Source organism: Equus caballus, chromosome 18 (genome assembly GCF_041296265.1).
Source record: "Equus caballus isolate H_3958 breed thoroughbred chromosome 18, TB-T2T, whole genome shotgun sequence".
Classification (NCBI taxonomy): domain Eukaryota; kingdom Metazoa; phylum Chordata; class Mammalia; order Perissodactyla; family Equidae; genus Equus; species Equus caballus.
In genome coordinates this window covers 19,699,795-19,719,331 of record NC_091701.1, presented here as the reverse complement: position 1 = coordinate 19,719,331, position 19,537 = coordinate 19,699,795, and the positions used below count along the sequence as shown (strand labels likewise).

General features: G+C 38.8%; 1 protein-coding gene across 2 annotated transcripts in view; it reads left to right on the top strand.

The window, feature by feature from the left end:
* The window catches only part of MAP3K19 (mitogen-activated protein kinase kinase kinase 19), a 58,917-nt gene that overhangs the window by 8,520 nt on the left and 30,860 nt on the right, over positions 1 to 19,537 (top strand). For both annotated transcript variants that reach the window (XR_011428184.1, XM_001489415.6), the window contains exons 3-7: positions 4,938 to 5,126; positions 7,123 to 7,277; positions 9,619 to 9,734; positions 11,891 to 12,003; positions 17,541 to 17,634. Coding sequence is in view for 1 of the 2 variants with exons in the window: in XM_001489415.6 (XP_001489465.4) it covers positions 4,938 to 5,126; positions 7,123 to 7,277; positions 9,619 to 9,734; positions 11,891 to 12,003; positions 17,541 to 17,634 (667 nt within the window). In the remaining variant the exon portion in view is untranslated. The remainder of the gene's footprint in view (positions 1 to 4,937; positions 5,127 to 7,122; positions 7,278 to 9,618; positions 9,735 to 11,890; positions 12,004 to 17,540; positions 17,635 to 19,537) is intronic.

Genomic DNA, 19,537 nt, shown 5'->3' with positions numbered 1-19,537 from the left:
TTCCTCCTTTCATGCTCAGTGAAGATATGCATCTCTGTAACTGTTGTCTGAAGAGGAATAGAATCTTCTGGCAACCCAGGACAAATCTTGGTGTTATTTATTACAATGGCATGGACCTGAGTCTGACTGCTGCATTGGTGAGGAAGGTACCGCCCACAGAAGAGTTATCAAAAACCAGGGAACAGCTGTTTTTGAACTTATTTCCTGGTACTCAGCCTGTGACTACCTCCCAGTTTCTTCAGTAGTCATTGAGTCAGAAAAATGGAGGATCGTTTATTGCCCAATGGACTATAAAATTTGGTCAACATATTTGCTACCATTTCCCATGAACTTTCCTTAAATTGCATTTAGCAGACCATGAAGCCCTCATTTTTCCTCTGTCATTCTGTCTCCCTCATCACCTCATCTTTTACAAAAATTGTCAACTGTGAAGCATCTGAGATTTTTCCTTACTTGCAAGCTAATAAGATAACCTATCACAGTTTCAGAGTCTGAAAAAACAAACAAAACTCCTGCATCAGAGAAAATGACAGTTTACTATTCACAATAGTAATAGCCAGAGTATCAGCATTTGCTTCATTTCCCTGAGCCTCAGTTTTCACAGGGCAACATGAAGAGGTGATACCTACACATACAGTGAGATGAATTATAAGAGAGGAACGCTGAGTTTAAGGAAGCTGAATCTTTTATAATGGACAGTAAACATATCTTCCCAATGCTCCAAAGGAAGACACTATCTCTGTCTTCCAAGGTTGTTCACTATACAAACATCTTTGAAAACATAGTCTAGAATGAAGGCAGTCAGTGCCTCTGCTCACAAGACTTACAGAAACACAAGTTTCTGGAGAATTGTCTTTCAAGAGCCCCTCTAAAGAATGTTCTACTGGTCAATCCCCACTGTCTCAACTTTCTCACCTCTTCAAACTACTGCAGTCTGCCATCTTTCCCCACTACTCCATTGAAACTGCTCTTGCCAACATGACCGACAATGTCCTTGGTCACTTGCAGCTCCTAGAATCATTGGACATCAATTTTTCTTGAAATACTTTCTTCTATTGGCTTCCTTCTGGTTTTTCCCCATGCCTCCCTGATAATATCTCTGCAGTCTCATTTATGGACTCTTTCTGCTCATGCATTAAATATTGGTGTTCCTCGATAATGTGGGGATGGCTCCTAATTCTGTAACTTAGCCTGCATCCCCCACCTGATTTCCTGTATATATAGTATGTTGAGCTTCCGACTGTATATCTCCGCTTATATGTCACAGACATCTTAAACAGAGTATGTCCAAATTCTCTTCACCATTTTTCTCCCCAAGTCTAATCTTCCTGAGGAACACCAGCAGTAGTGTTTCCTGTTTTACTAAATGGCATCACCATCTATTTAGCTTAAATCATTCGTTCACTCATTCATAAAATATTTATTCATGTGATAAGATCTCTTGCCCTTGTAGACTTACATACTAATGAAGGTAAAACACAACAAATAAAGAAACAAAAAGCACATAATTAAATTACAAACTGCTATTAGTGCCTTGAAGAAACCAACAGAGTAAATCCTTTTTTGATAAGGTGGTCAGGAAAGTCCTCACTGATGTGGTTACATTTATGCCAAGACTAAAATAATGATAAAGGATGACATTTGTAGAGCAGTTGGGGCAGAGGGAATAACACAGACAAAGGCTCTTGGTTAGGAAAAAACTTGCATATGTGAGGTACAAAATGGCGGCTAGAGCTTGCAGAGGGAGGGGGAGGAGTGGCACAAGATGAGCCTGGAAAGGAAGGCAAGGGCCAGATCACGTAGGGGCGCAAAAGCATGCAAAGGAAAAGCAAAGGAATTTTTAAAAACAGCTTTCTTGAAATATAATTCACATGCCATACAATTCATCCATTTAGAGTGTGCAATTCAATGATTTTCAATATATTCACATGAATGTGCAATCATCATCACAGTCAACCTTAAAACATTTTTATCACCTCAAAAGAACGCCCCACCCTCCCAAAAAAAGAAGAAGAAGAAAAAAAAAAGAAACCCTAGGGGCTGGCCCAGTGGCGCAGCAGTTAAGTTCACATGTTCTGCTTCAGCAGCCCAGGGTTCACAGGTTCAGATCCGGGGTGCAGACATGGCACCGCTTTGCAAGCCATGCTGTGGTAGGCGTCCCACATATAAAGTGGAGGAAGATGGGCACGGATGTTAGCTCAGGACCAGTCTTCCTCAGCAGAAAGAGGAGGATTGGCAGCAGATGTTAGCTCAGGGCTAATCTTTCTCGGAAAAAAAAAGAAAGAAAGAAAAAGAAACCCCATGCCCTTCAGCTATCACTCCCTATACTTCCTCTCTCTCTCTGTCCTAGCCCTAAGCCATAGCCCTACTTTCTATATCTATAGATTTTCCTATTCTGGACTTTCATATGAATGGAATTACATACTATATGGTCTTTTGTGATTGGCTTCTCTCACGTAACATACTGTTTTTAAGGTTCATCCATGTTGTAGCATGTATGAGTACTTCATTTTTATAGCTGAATAACATTCCATTGTATGGATTACCACATTTTATTTATCCATTTGTCCATTGATGGAAATTTGGGTTATTTCCATGTTTCAGTTACTATGAATAATGATGCTATAAACATTTGTGTACAGGTCCTGGTGTGGTCATGTGTTTTCACTTCTCTTTCGTTCCACTCCTAGCATTTCTAAAAGTGGAATTGCTGCATCATATGCTAACTTTGTGTTTAATCATTTGAGGAACTAACAGACTGTTTTTCAAAGTGGCTGTGCCATTTACAGCAGTCTAAAGGGTTCTGATTTCTCCACATCCTTGCCAACACTTACTGGTATCTGACTTTCTGATTCTAATCACTGTAATGGGCTTCACACAAAGGTATTTGGAAATGGAGAAATCTATTAGAAGGCTATTGCATTGTTTCACGCAAGAGATTATGGTGGTCTGGGCTGCAGTGGCAGTAAGGAAGATAGATAAAGGTAGACTGAAGTCAGAAACCTTGGAGTTATCCTTGATTTCTGCCGCACCATCAGCTCTCACATCTAATCAGTTCTACCTCCTAAATGTTCCTGGATTATGCCATCAGCTGCTCCATTTCCTCTGCCACTTCCCTTGTTTGGTCATCATCATCTCTCCATGAGGCTACTGCAATAATCTCCTCATTGGTCTGTCTTCCACTCTTCCCCATATTAATCTATTGCAGCAGCCAGAGTGATTTTTAAAAATACTGATCATGGGGCTGGCCCGGTGGCACAGCAGTTAAGTTCGCACGTTCCACTTCGGCAACCAGGGGTTCGCCGGTTCAGATCCTGGGTGCAGACATGGCACTGCTCCGCAAGCCATGCTGTGGCAGGCGTCCCACACCTAAAGTAGAGGAAGATGGGCATGGATGTTAGCTTAGGGCCAGCCTTCCTCACCAAAAAGAGGAGGATTGGCAGCAGATGTTGGCTCAGGGCTAATCTTCCTCAAAATAAATAAATAAATAAAAATAAATAAAAATAAAAATAAAAATACGATCTGATCATGTCGTTTCCCCTTAAAATCTTTCACTGCCTCCCCATCATCCTGAAGATACAACTCTAATTCCTAAAAGAGGTGTAAGGCCTTTCAGGACTCAGCTACTTCTGACTTCTCCATCACATTTCCTACCCCTTCTTCCCCCATGCTGAGCTCTAGCCGTTCCCAATTCCTTCTAGAGCTTTGAGCGTTATTTGTCATCTTGTTCACTGTACTACTCAGTTCTATAACAAACATACCATAGCTAGGGTATCTTAAAAAACAGAAATTTATTTTTTCATAGTTTTGGAGGCTGGGAAGTCCAAGGTCGAGGTTCTGGCCAATTCGATTTCTGGTGTGAGCTCTCTTCTTGGGTTGCAGATGGCTGCCTTCTCCCTGTGTCCTCACTTGGCAGAGAGAGAGAGAGCAAGCTCTCTGGTGTCTCTTTTTATAATGACACTAATCCTATCAGATCAGGGCCGCATCTCGTTTAACCTTATATATAGCCTCATTTAACCTTAATTACTTCCTAGAGGCCTTCTCTCCTAATACAGTCACATTGTGAGGGCTTCAATATATGAATTTTGAGGAGACATAATTCAGTCCGTAGCATCCAAAGTTCTTTGTTCACACAACGCCCTTTGCTTGAAACAATCTTTCTCTCAGTCTTTGCCTAGTTAGTTGAAGCTCATCCCTCAGTTCTCAGCACAGACATCACTTTCTCCAAGAGGTCTTCCTAGACCCTCCAAGACAGCTTGGTAAGTTTCCTCTAAGTATCCTCCTCAGCCTGCTGTGTTTATTCCATCATTGCATTTATCACACTGTGTTGCAATTGCCTTTTTATCTGTCTCTGTTCCTCACTAGATTGTAAATGCCTTAAAGGCCGGTCACTTGTCTTGTTCATTGCTGGAGTCTCAGTACCATGGACAGTTCTCGACACTCATTGGTCGCTCAATCCACATTTGTTGAATAAGTTATCCCTTCACCATTTTGAATGGAGCTTATTCTCTCCCTAGAAATACTTGCAACATTCAACATTGAATTTTTGGGGTTTATATTCTAAATTATAGATGATACTAAGAGGACTTCAAAGTTTTATGTGAGTTTAGCATAAAATACTCACAAACATCTAGTTTAGAAATATGTATATATATATATGTGTGTGTGTATATATATATATATATATGTATGTATGTATGTATGTATGTATGTATGTATATCCCCCAATCATCCACATCATGGAGGGTTTTGTTTTCAAAATTAAAAAAAAGGAGATAAAAGTCACATGTATCCAAATAAATCCTTTATTTTTATGCCCCTCTTATTCTCCTTTCCTATAACATAAATCAGAGCCACGTCTAAGTAAGTTTTCTACCCAGACCTGAAGATGCTGTTGGTACTCAAAAATGCTAAATAAGAATGTTGTGGTGTTGCAGGTTGTTGGATTTCTTCTGGAAAAGGGAGTAGACATCACCCTTTGCAATTACAACAATCAAACCGCAGTCCATGTGGCTAATTGTGATGTCCGAAGACAACTCTTGGCCATCAGTGGAATCCAGGCTCCCCAAAGGCAACTTCTACAAAGTTCATGGCAGGGTGATCTTGAGCAACTTCAACACTTGCTGGTCAGTTAAATCAATGTTTGTTTCTGTCTTTGGGTGGGTAGGTGGGTAGTAAAAAGGGCTACATATGACCCCTTTTAAAGAAAAATATGCTCTTTTCAAATGCAGTTCCAGAAAATTTCAGGCAGGAAATATGAGAAAAAACAGAATCAAACAGGACACTGGGGTGGAAAACAAGATAATAAAAGAACACAGCAGCAGCCTGTTTCTACCTTCCTCCAGCTGGATGCTAGAAGAAGTCACGCAGCACCCCCGGGAAATGATGTGCTCCCGGGATGCCCTGGAGAACCACTGTTAACTTGCTCAGAAGAGTTCCCTTGACATCGTTGCCATTTGTACAATTGCTGTTTAGATCCCCTTGGACCAGTTGCAGTTATTATCTTTATCCTGAAAAGGGAATCAGAGAGCCTATGCTTTGCGTAATATTTAGTTGTCACTAAAGGAGTTAGGAAGATACATTTTTTAAATGCTATCTTCTTAGGATATTGATCTTCTTGTTTAGATTTTCTACCCATTGATACTCTTTCCCAAAGTAACAAAACAAAAGTAGCAAAACCGTATGCATAGCCAAGGTCGTTAATTATTGGTGACCAGCCACTACCTACTCTTGGCATTTACCTTCAGAGATACTGTCAGATCACATGACCTTCCATCTGAAAGAAAATCATTTGCTGCTAGGAGACAGTTTCTTCCATTCCCTGATGGTGGAGACACAAACAGATAAAGAAAAAGTGCACCATGTTCTGGTCACCTAGAGTTCAAGGAAATATACAACAAAATCCAAAGGACTCTAAATTCTTTTGTTGTACTACACGATAGTCTAAAATTGCCATACATCACAAACTGAGGCTTAGAAATTTTTTGACAGACGCTTAATTTTATTTTAATGGTATTTGCAACAGTTGTTGTTGTAATCCAATGTCTTTTTTTCATAAACGTATTTTTCACCCCTACTGATTAGCAGCCAAGTTTCAAGAAAATGGTGCCTGTAACTGGATCCAGAGCTTAATCAACAGGTGCTGAATTAACGTGCTATTGCAAGACTATTCTCAGCTCAAAACTTTCATGTTGGTTCTGACTAATAATAAACATTGATATAATAGGTGGTTTCTTTTCAGAGACTGAAAAAAATATTAACTAATTAATTCCCACAGCACCCCTCTGAGGTAATATCATTAACTCTAGTTTGTCCCTGGAGAAACTGAGGTAGAGACACTGACTATATTGACATGGCATAGAGTGCAATAGAGGTGGAAATTAGAGAGTTACTTTGGTTTATAAAATAAACAATTTGGATAATTTGGCCTTCCAGTAGCTTTTCAGTTCTGAATTATCCAAATTAAATTTTACTTTTGTTAAAACAAAAAATAACATTTATATATCCACCCCCATTTGACTGTATAAATACTACAGTTAAATGAGCTGCCTTATTATTGTAAATCATTCATTCACTCCACAAATCTTTATTGAGCATGTGTCAAACGCTCTGCTCAGTGCTTTTCTTATTCTGTCTGCAATCACTAAAGCAACTCTGCAAGGAAGACTCTATTATTCCTACTTTACAGCTGAGGATTTAAGGTCAGTGAGGAGCGTTGCTGGATTTTGCAAATAAAAATACAGGACACTCAGTTAAATTAGAATTTAAGACAAATACCAAATACTTTTAAAATATAATTATGTCCCAAATAAAAATTATTCAATGTTTAACTGGGTATCCCTTATTTTATCAGGGTGATTTTATTACCTTTTAACCGTGTCCTTGATACAAACCTATCAGGGAGGCTGAATAACCAGCTTAAGGAGCTAAAATCCAAACCCAGGTCTGTCTGTCTCTCAGGCCTGTGTTCTTTCAGTTTATCAGCTCCTTCTCAGTATAGATATTGAGAAAGAATGTATTGAAGTTAAAATGAGAATTCAGCCAAGCAATGAAAAGGCAGAGATTAGTATAAATAGCTATGCAGTAAAACCATAACAGAAACAAAGTTTTGTGTTTTGAAAGGCATCTGAAGAGTTCCTGGATATAAATTTCCCAAACCAGCATGGCTTGACCCCTCTGATGCTGGCTGTGAGAGATGTGGACCTGTTTGAGAGCCTTGATATGTTAACAGTTTACAGGCCTGCAGAGGTTCTGTCTGAGCTCCTCAGGCATCGCGCGTGAGTACGAGTGACTAGTTGGCACCAGTGGAAGGGTGTCTATGCCATTGTTGTTACAGAAGTCATTTGTAAACCTAGACATATAGATTGCTTTTTTATTATGTATATTAAATGCACATGCACGTTCATAAACAGGACTTCGCTGTTGCAAAGTGATATACAGATGTTAGATGTTGCTATCTCTTATTCTTATGACATTGGCCCTTTGTTTTATTTGCTTACATACTTATTCTTTTGGTAGTTACTTGGAATGTTAAATAATTCTTGAGTATGCAGCTCCCTACACCTAAGATGTTACTAATTATTTCAGAAAGCATTGTCAATTATCAAAAGCAATTTATAGTAGTGATTTCCAGTTAACTAAAAACCACTATATGCCAACATGCTCTTTTAGAAGAGGGGGAAGTAAACAAATAATTTTTTTTTTCTGAGGAAGATTTGCCCTGACCTAACATCTGTTGCCAATCCTCCTTCCCACCTTTTTAACTTTTCTTTTTTCTTTTTTAACTTGAGGAAGATTAGCACTGAGCTAACATCTGTGCCAATCTTCCTCTATTTTGTATGTGGGTTGCTACCACAGTATGGCTGATGAGTGGTGTAGGTCCGTGCCCAGCATCTGAACCTGCAAACCTGGGCCACTGAAGCAGAGCACATCAAACTTAACCACTACACCACAGAGCTGCCCCTTAGCTTTTTTTTAATAGTTGGGTTAAAGTATGCACTTTTTTTTTGGTGAGTAAGATTTGCCCTGAGCTAACATCTGTTGCCAATCTTCCTCTTTTATTTTTTCTCCCCAAAGTCCCAGTACATAGTTGCCTATCCTAGTTGTAGGTCATTCTAGTTCTTCTATGTGGGATGCCACCACAGCACGGCCTGATGAGCATTGTTTAGGTCCATGCCCAGGATCTGAACCAACAAACCCCCTGGCCTCCAAAGCAGAGTGCATGAACTTAACCAGCTGGCCACAGGGCCAGCCCATAATCATAGGGTTAATAAGCCATCTCTCATGTTAGAATTGCAGTTTCTTAGTGCTCTTTGTTACCTAGATATCTTGTTATCAAATAAGAACAGATAGGCCAAGCTCTTTCTCAGTATTTCATGTGAATTTTGTTTTGGAAAAAAAAGAAAGAGGGATCTTCAAGAACAAAATTATAGTCAAGAAAGTGAAGATGGAAGTTTGATGCTACCTCAGACTTTAGTGTTGAGAAACAGCTGAGAGATTGTTCAAAGTGAAAATTACTGGACACCACCCCAGAGATGGTGTTAAGTATGGCAGGAGTGGGGCCCAGAATACAGGAAATCAAATAACGCCACATGGAGAAACTCTCATCAAGGCAGACGAGCAAACTGAGGTCTCAACTAGTTAAGTGACTTGCTAACGGCCACATATCAAGGTAGTGGCAGTCCCCTGATTCTTGGTCCTATGCTATTTCTTTTGAATCGTGACCTTTGATGAAGAAAAGCCATAAGAGAATTTTGTTGCGGATCGTAAAACATTACTCAGTTCCATAGCAACAAAGAGATTCAAATTCAAAGGTTTTAGGTCAGAGACCATGATCAGCTGACTCCTTGACACTGACTGTGACTAGTGAAGCAAGTTTTATCATTGTTTCCCTGACCATGACCTGTTAATAGTATTCTCATCATTCACCCTCTGGATCTCTGTGAGCTGATGTCTAGTCCTAGGATGCACTACAGCATAGAGAGGATATTCATGCTGTTGTAAGGAGCCCTAAGATCAGCCAGTTGGGTTTAACAACCACAGGATAAGGCAAAGAGGAATGAAAAGATCACTCAAACAGAGATTTTAGGACGAGATTGCTCTATTCAACCAAGACCCTGTGAAATGAGCATATGAGCTTAATTTTAAAGAGAGATTCTATGCCATTCTACTATATTAAATGGTAAAAGAGCTAGCTGTTAACATTAGAAAAAAGAAATATCAAGAAATTAAAGCAGTTAGCTAAATTATTGGAAAGAAAAAAACTAATCAATCAGCTATTTGTGATAAGACAACAGTTTATCAAGATGTTTCATCTTTACCTGATGTATGCATCTTTAAAGAATTATGAAAATTTTGTTTAAAGTTGGAAATTTTCTGCAAATGTTAGAACATCTTTAGAATGGGAGTGTGAATAAGATATACAGCACATTCCTTTGATTTAAGAGTCTTGAAAACTTGTCACTCTCTCTCTCATACATTTTGAAGTCATTATTTTTATCCCCAGACCACATAAGATGACTTTTATTTATTTGATGTCAATGTTTTTCCTCTCATATTGGTTTTCTTTTTCAACAGATTTAACTAAATAATCTTTAATGTTGATTCTATTCTTCCTAGAGATCCTAAACTCTGTGATTTTAGTGGAAAATCAGCAATACACTATGTGTCACAAATAGAGAGTTTTAGGAAACAGCAGTTATTGGACATTCTAATGAATTGTATGCCAAAACCAGGTAAATATTTCTATTCCCCTTTCAAAGTTCCCCAACTATAAAAACTCTGTTAGAAATCTTTCTTCTTCTACATGTATCTGATAAATCCATTTAAAGAAATCAAGCCAACAACTGTTTATTGCACAGTGACTCTGGACAAGGCCTATGGCTAGGTGTTCTGAGGGATGCCAAGAGGTCTAAGACATGGCCCAGATTTTTGCAAGTGCTCAATATGGTCAGGAACACACCACATAAGTCAGAGGAGAAAGAGCTTGTTGTGGACTTGAAAGGGAAAGAGGGACTTCTGGTCATTTTCGAATGTTGGACAAGATATAAAAGGAAGGGGAAAAGAGAGAAGTTTTGATGTAGATGGAGAGAAAGAGTCTGAGCAAAGACATAGGAACAGCCTCAGAGAAAAGTGTAATGAAAAAAGTGCCTCTGAGTAATGTGTGACTTTGTGAAAGCTGCTTGACTGTATTGTTTGACTGGCTTTTATTTGAAGTTTCCGGGAAAAGAGCAAGGCCGTACACAAGAAGCTTTCATGAAGAGATGAACCTCAATCTAGTTCTTGAAAAACAATGGGATTTGACTTTATGGAGCAGAGGTACCATACTGTAAGTGCGCATGGTTTACCCGAGGGGCAAACAGGAGACTAGAACCAAAAGTTCATGTCAGGGAAAAGGAACACATAAGATCAGATACATAAAGAAACTGGGTCCACTGAGGACCCATTAAATGCCAAACTGAAGGACATGATTTTTTTTTCAACAAAACTGAGTCCCTAAAGAATTTTCAGCCAGGGAATGATGAAAGCCATATTTTAGGAAAATTAACCTATTCTTATTGTGTAGAATGGATTCAAAGGAAGAGACTCATGGCAGGGAGCTCTATCAAGAAACTATAGAAGTGCCCAAGAGTGTGGTGATGAGCACCAGAAAAAGAGCACTTGGGCATGGGGTGGTAGTGGGCCTGGAAGGTGATGTGCATGGTGAGTCAAAGAGATGTTGTGAAAGGAGAGTTCACAGAGCTTGGTGATGTACAGTCGGCAGAGGAGACACACAGTCAAAAGTTGAGAGAGTTGAGTCAAACGTGATTCCAAAGTTCCAGCCCTGAGAAGTAGGGGAAGGAAATATAATCAACAAAATAGGAGAACACTCTGGTTTGGTGAGGATATTGAAGGTGATGAGCTCTAAAACATTGCATTTGATGGAACCTTGGGACTTTCAAGTAACAATTTTATGTAGGACAGGACTTGTGAGGATTTGTGGAAGAGGATGGGTCGATATGCTAGTTTGGGAGTTCTCTACAAAAAGGAGATTGTGATGACCTGAGAGTGGGTAAGATCATTGAAGGATTGATGATGGTGAGAAAATTATAGGGGGCTGAGCCAAGGAGGTGCTCCCACAGTTAGAGAGTGGTGTGCACAGAGGCACTTGCAGAGTGAGAGAGGGAGGAGGAGAATTGGGAGAGAGTTGCATGAAGGATGGAGTGGGAAACAGTGTCAAATTGGAAAAGAGGTTACAAAGCAGATGTGGGAAGGAAGAGAGAAGTTTCAATGGCAGGACAGAGACAGAAGATAGATAGCAGAGTAAAGAAGGAAAATATAGTGAGGAAATGGAGAGTCTGAGTAAAGATCATTTGTCCAATTTTGTTTCAGTTACAAGATAGATGGAAGAACCATTGGAAGAGGAAGAAGTTTTCGTCAAAGAGCCCATGCTTATTTGAAGAATCAGGATAGCAAGGGGGGATTGCATATGAGAGCAAGGCCCCTGAGAACCACCTGAGAGTTCACTGTTTGGTGTTCAGAACTCTGTCAATTTAATGTGGCTTCAAGTGCTAGACAGGAAGTGTGCTTGGAGTAGCTGAGTGCTTTTATCTTTGGTAACTAGAGCAAAAGTAATTTCCAGCCTGTAGTCGGGGATTTCACTGAGCAACTTTGCCTGACTTTTTTTTTCTTAAACAAACAAACAAAAACCCATCTGTTCTGTGGACTCTTGTCCTTACATCTTTTCCTGTAAAAATTATCTCCTGAAGTTTCGTCAGGATCCCAGACCACTATTTCAGGAAATCATTGACAAAATGGAACTGATTTTAGAACCTAGAGTTCTATCTTCCTGTGAAATTAGTGAAAATTGCTGGAGTCTTATCAAAACACGTTATTATGTTTCTTTTGGCAGAAAGACATGCTGAATCATTGCTTGACATTTGTCATGATACAAACTCTTCAACTGATACGATGACAGTGACTAAAAACCAAAACATAACCTTACAAAGTATAAGCGGCAGCGAGGTAAGGTGCTATCTTTAAAGCAACAAACTAACAAAAAATGGATAACCCACCCCATCTCCTACTTCCTTTGTTTTGCTTGAATGTTTTAGAATGAGTACATATTACAATGATATTTTTAAATGTAATCGTGAAGAAATTTAAAGCACAATTGATAAGACAGGTTCAATCTCAGAGCAGTGATTAGCTAGTCAGCCCTGAGACTCATGCATTGTGTATGTGTGTCTGCGTGTGTGTATCTAATACCACAGAATATTGTTGCAGTTGAATTCATACTAAATAATAAAATGCAACTTCTCTTTATGTAAGTTAGTGTGCAAAAGAAGAAGATCTTAATCTGATCATGTCAAATCCATCACAGGGTACCACAAAGGAGGTGCCTTCTTGGTCCTGGTTGTCCCCCCCGACCCATGATGAATGACTCCACAAAAAGTCCTTCATGTTACAGTAACGGAACTAGTAACAAATATTGTGATCCACAGAAAACTGTGGAATGATATCCAAGACACCACAAACTGATAACACTGATTGCCTACAGTGAGAGAATTGGAGATGAATTTTGCACTGTGTACTTACTTTTGAATTTTTATAAAAATTAACATAGCCCAAACAGTTAAAAAGATTACTATTCATATTTTATTGGTAAGGAAAAACGTGGCCACAAATTGTTTATTTTTAAAAGTTAATGAGATATGGATATAATATTTATAAACAACAGTGGGGACTTTTGGAGAGGGTGGAGTAAAGAACTTTCAGTCCTTTTCTCCTTCCAAAAATCATCCCAAAACAACAAAGAAAACAAAAAACAAAAATTTAATTTTTAAAACTTTTTGTTTTGAAATGATTATAGATTCACAAGAATTTGTAAAAATAGTACAGAGAGGTCCTGTGTAACCTTCTCCAGCTTCCCGCAGTGGGAACTATCATCATAACTACAGGAGACTGTCAAAACTGCGGAGTTGACATTGACACAACACAATTAACTAGACTGCAGACCTTGCTCAGATTTTACTGGTTTTTGCATGCGTTCCTTTTTCTTTCTTTCTTCTGTTTGTGTGTGTCTGTGTGTACAGCTCTGTGACATTTTATCCCCTGAATCACCACAATTAAGACACAGAACTGTTCTGTCACCACAAAGGAGTCCCCTCCTGCTACCCCACCCTCCCCATTTCCTTAACCCTTGGCACCCACTGATCCATTCTGCGTCTCTATAATGTTGTCATTTTGAGAATGCCGTGTAAATGGAATTATCATACATGTAAACTTTTGAGATTGGCTTTTTCCACTCAGCATAATGCTCGAGATAGATCCAAGTCAATGTGTATATCAATGGTTTCTTTATATTGCTAACTGCTATTCTATTACAATTATATTTTGTTCCACAGTTTATTTAGCCATTCACCTGTCAAAAGATGTTTGGGTTGTTTCCAGTTTGGGGCTATTACAAATAAAGCTACTAGGAACACCCGTGGCCAGATTTTTGTACGAACTTACACTTTCATTTCTCTAGCATACAGACCCAGGAGTCCAGAGTCATATGGTAAATGTATGTTTAACTTTTTAAAAAATTGCCCAACAGTTTTCCAGAGTGGCTCTACCATTTTATATTCTCACCAGCAATGAATGAGAAATCCAGTTTCTCTACATTCTTGCCATCATTTGGTACTGTCAGTAATTTTTATTTTAACCATTCTAATAGATATATGGTGGTATCTCAATGTGGTTTTAATTTGCATTTCCTTAATGACTAACGTTAAAATTTTTTTTGTTTATTCACCATCAGCATAAATTGTTTGTTCAAGTACTTTGTCCGTTTTCTGATTGGATTGCTTATTTTCTTAATGTTGGGTTTAGAGAATTCTTAATATATTCTGGATATGTGATTTGCAATTGGCATCTAGTGGGTAGAAGCCAGGGATGCTGATAAACATCCTACAAAGGACAGGATAGGCCCTCCACAGCAAAGAACTATCTAGCCCCAAATGTCGACAGTGCTGAGGCTGAGAAACCCTGCTATCTTTACAGTGAGTGTCGTGGATTAGAAATTGACAAACAAAAACATATTTACTTTTTATTTTTTATGGTATGTTTGATCAGTTTTCTTTTTAAAAGGACTAAAAAATCCCATCATATTACTACATTTTTTCCATGCAACTTTAAAACATTTTTTGACCTTTCACTCTATATTTTTCTTATTATGGTTGAAATAACTTTGGACTCATTTCTGAGGGAGAAACAGACTCTGACTATTCAACTTGCCTTTTGTTCCCTAGTGCTATCTCTAGGGTTTAAATTGCAAAACCCAAGGTTATCCTCCACTTCTTTTCTTTGAATGAAAGCTCACTTTTCTTTTTGGTTGTCTGCAATCGGTGTTTATAGTTTACAAATATAAGCAGCTGCCTTGCTTGTAGGATTGCTCCTGAGAGGTTCTTTATAGCCTCTCCCAATGCTTTTTCATTTAAGGAGAATCTTTTTTGCAAATTTAATTATGTATGATTACGATGGCTTTTTTCTCTCCTCTGTGTTTGGCATTCTGTTTGCAGATCAGAATGCCCGGCTCCACTTCTCGTCTATTGTCACCTCCCGCCTTATTGTCAATAGTTTATGAAATCCGTCTGTGTTTGGGATATACTGTTCTAATATTTTCTCTCCGTCACTCATGACTGAGTGTCATTATTTCAATTCTCCTCCTTGTGGCACCCAAGCACGCCTTAAAGTCTTTCATATTTAGCATTCTAAAAGAAATTGGAAAATTCTGGGCTGTTTCTGTTTAGCATCTTCATTTCCATGATAACCTTCAAAGTAGATATTATTCTTTACATCCTTTTTGTTTGTAATGCTTATGTTTTTTCAATCTAGTCTATGGAAGAAATTTTTGTCAGACATTTGTCAGTCTCACACATCTTTTGTTTTTTCCTGTGCAAAACTTATAAATTAGGTTTAAGTATCCTTTCTCTTAATTTTGCTTATTGTTATTCTTTTCTTTCTGGTTCTTGTTGAGATTCTCTATTTTAAACTTTTCACAGTAGCAGGAAAGCAAGGTGGTTAAGAGTTCTGGAACCAGACTTCAGAGTCTGTGTGTGAATCCTGGCTCTCTGTGAATCCTGGCTAGCTATGTGACCTTGGGTAAATTACTTAACTTCTCTGGGCCTCGTGTGTAAAAAGAAGACATTAATTCCTACTTTTAGCGTTGTTTTGAGGATTAAATTAGGTAGCATATATAAGGTGCGTGGAACAGTCTCTGGCACTATACATGTAAATGCTAGCCATCATTATGGATTTTGTAGATAGGTGCCCATACTCTGTGTCTTCTAACTTTTCCTGAAGGACCGACTAATAAATGAACTGAGCAGTTGAGGCTGACCACAGGCAATTAACCAACATAGAAACCTGAGGTGAGAAACAGCTATGTCTTTAACACTTCCAAATGAGGGCTGCTATTTTCCAAAGTTTAGCATAAAAAGTTCATGGAATCCCTGTAATTACATGAAATAGTAGAAGTCTGCTTGGAGGTCCCATGGAGTATTCTAGACTAAGGATCTGAACCAAAACTATATATATATATACTAAAAAGAAAAATTCAATGGTCAATAAGCATCTGAAACTATCTCCAACTTTTCTACTAATCGAAGTATGCACATTCCAACCACAACAAGATGACCAATTCCATATATTACGTTACTAAAAATGAAGTGCTGGAGGGAGAAGGTGTAGTGGAACACGCTCATGTGCTACTGGTAGAATGCAAGTTGTAAGAGTAAACTTTACTTTTAAAGCTGTGTGTGTAAAGCACACTTACAATTTTTCATACTCTTTGGGTCAATAATTCCATATCTAGGAATCTATTCTAAAGACATAATGCATAATTGCAAAGATGTTCACGACACTTTGTGTAACAATGAAGAATTAGAAACTGTCTAATAAGCATTATGGCACTTACCTTGTAAGACTCATGGGGCTCAGCAAATACTGTTAGGACCCTCTCACAGATATTTGTAGAGGGAAGGAAATTTAAAATTCCATTAAAATGATGTTTGCTTAGTCAATTGCTATGTAACTTATACTCCAATGAAAAGGCCAGATACAAAATCATATGATGCAACTATATCTTTTAAATACTTAGGAAGAAGACAAAGAAATATAATTTCTTTGTTAACAATGTTTGCTTTTTATTTGTAGGATTATAGGTGATTTTCTTCTCTGCTTTTTTAAAAATACTTTTTCGTATTTCCATACAGTCTTAAAAGGGTAACCCTCCCCCCTTTTGTAATTGGATGAGAGGGAAAAGAAATTTGTCAGATATTGGTAGAAGTTTTTAAATGCAGAGCAGGATAAGCAGTGAAATGGACAACAGTCTAGGGTCAGGTGAGCCATCCAGTCCTGCCCTCTGCCGCTGACAACCAGGACTGAGTAGGGCACCTAACCTTTGCCCGGAGGCAGAAAATGCTTTAAAAAGTACATCCTGCTGCATAAAAGTAAGGTACGACAACTGAGTTACTATGACTGAATGCCTGAAGTATTTTAAGGGCAGTATAAATGGAGGGTTTTTATTTTGGTTATTTTTTGTAATAAGTAAAGTGAGCAAAGTGAAAAAGAAAAGATTCCCAAGCTCCCTTGGGAATTAATGAATGCAATATCAGAGTCTTTGTGATAAAGACTGCCTGCTTGTCTGACAGGCATCTGCATTTAGGGCAAAGACTTTTTTTATTTGACACTCTTCTTAAATAGGTGGTTCATCCAGATCATAGACGCCAGAGAGCTAATCGTAATGTCCAGGTTGCGATGGGATGTTTTAACTACTGCTCGCATTTATCACTGTTCCAGACGTCCAAAAGGGCAAAATCATTAGCAGCAACTTCTAATGAAGGAAACTATCAACAACAATGAACTCTAATGAGAAAATCTTTCTTCTTTAGAGAGTTTGGAGTAGTTTTTATAAGTTGAGTTGGTTTTCAATGATGTTTCCCAGCATAATGATTATTTTCTAGAGGGGAAAAAAGAAGTTTGAGAGTTTGTGTGCCATGATTAGATCAGAAAGCTGTCAGAGTGAGAACTTTAATCAGGTTTGCTGTCTCCTTTCAGTCAAGGGTTCTATCTGAGGCTTCCATACGGGGCAGGGATTTCCACCCTCCGCATTTGTAAATGATGCTCCAGGAAGGCATTATGGAAAAGATCATGTTCCTTTGGGGTTGTTCACTGTGACTGTGGCCAAAGGATTCTTTCCAGTTACCCACCCAGATGGAATTTGTGGCAGCTTAGCAGCCTGGATGCTGACATGATAAAGCATAAAATATTGAATTTCTGAGTGTCTATGTGATTTCAGCTTTGATCTTTGTTTTTGATTATGCAATTAATCACGTCCACGTCTGTCTGAGCCTGGTGCTCCAGGAACAGATACTTCCCCATTATTTTAGCCCTAAATACTTTATCCCATTTAAAAGGAATTCACAGTGTGAAATTTTAGCCTAGAAAAATCAACATTCACTCTGCCAACAAAGTAGTACATCGAATAACTGAGTCTCCATTTTATGATATTTCAGGAGTTTGAGCAAGACGATGACTGCGGTCATTCCATATTGGTTAGTGAAGGAGAGCCAAGTGCTGATGGACAAGACCCAAGACCCAGGACGGAAGGTATCTGGCCTCTGTCCTTGATGTGTTTACAAAAATAACTTTGATTATTTGGATTTCCCCCCTAATTTCAGTAGCACTCAGTGTAGACCTTTGAAAATACATAAAAGCACATGGGAAAGAAAACTCACTCGTATTCATAGCCTTTTGTCCGTGTTTGAATCTGTGAGTCTTGGCAACTTGCCCCTGCCCAAACGGGCATCCCTCTGCCGGCTCTTCTCTTTGTTTCACCCCATTCCAGCTCAGCCAGCCATTCTCTGCCCCTTTCCTTTTTATTTGATAATATCTTCCCCCCATCTCTTTCCTCTCAGAATCTTCCATCAGCCCCAGGGGTCTGTTCCCTTCCAGAGCCAGGCATTTGTCCATTAGCTGTGGTCCCAGAGCTCCTCCCTTGAGGAGAAGATGGGGGACTGAACAAGGCACTAAAGCCCCAAGTCTCAGTCTTTCATTCTACGAGGCCATAAGTCTGGAACTTTCCAGAACAACACTCATTCCAAATATGTTATCCTGTCGTACCCATAAGTGTCCTTGCATTTAACAGACCACAAGGTATTTGCAGATTCTTGCTTCAGAAAATAGCTGCCACACCTATCACATTTGTTGATCATCTGTTCACCTATAAACTTTAGGTTAAACATTTATTTGAACTGCTCCAGTTTCTCTCTGGCAATTTTCTGACGCCAGGGAAGCTGCCCTCTTGGTTGTCTGTTTCCCCTCATCCCTGTGAAGCTCCCTGAAGGCTGCAGCGCTGTCGTAGCCGCAGTCTCCTGTGGCCTCTTGTGCGATGCCGCCCTCTCCTGGGGAGCCTCCTGCCTTTCGCAGACTCACTCAGAACCTCCTTTCCCCAGGCTGAGGGCAAAGAATGATTTCCTAACATTTGAAATGAGTAACACCATGAACACTGAACCTAATCAAAATAAACAAAGCCTGGTCCTCTTCCCAACAGTCCTTGCGGTCTGCCTTTGACTTTCAAAGACCTCAAAGCTGAGTTCTCAGAAGCCCAATCGCGTCCCAAGAACCTTCCAAGAGGTTAAAGAAAGAGTTTGTTCTGCTCAATTTGGAGATGACTTGCCACTTGAGGAGCTAGTAATTCTTTTTAAATCTATTTGTGATATTTTTGGTTTTCACATAGGAGCCGTAAGACTTACGCAGCATCTCCACTAAGCTCTTGCCGTTTTAAGCTTTAATAACTGGAGTTACATATTTGAAAGAAGCAATTATTTTTCTGATAAAGTTTCCTCTCACAGTTGAGAGTCTTCAGCTCAGCGAGTTACTCTTTCAGTCATAAAGTCTGAAATAAAAATATTTAGGGCATTATTATGCATTGATTCATCTTAAATGTCAATAAATCTCTTTAAATCCCATTTACATGTTTCTAACATAGTCCCAGTCGTTAATGTTTAAAGTGCTTGTGTTCTTTATGAAGACTTTATGCATATACTGTGCGACTATTTGTTGTGGATATACACATTTGATCATTCAGCTTATATCTGTTTTTCCAGTGTGTTATTATTCTATTGAACAAGGAGCACCACTAACTAATATATATACACACATATATATGTTAAATACAAACATATTATATACATATATATACATATGTATATATACGTATATTCCATAACGTTTGGATCTCTCTCCAGAAGTTAGCTAAGTGCTCCTGCAGCCTGCGTTTGCTTTTTTATGGGCTTTTATGGATGGTAATGTGTAAAATACAATTTACAGACCAATCAAAAATTCCTCGTCCTTTTCCTTAGTATAAAAATCTTCTTACATTCCCCAATCAGCTATTTTCACAGAACACAGATGAAAACCTTGTAGACTGAAAATTGAGCACGTAAAATTACTCTTTTCAGTGGCTGGCCCTGTGGTGCAGTGGTTAAGTTCTCATGTTCCTCTTTGGTGG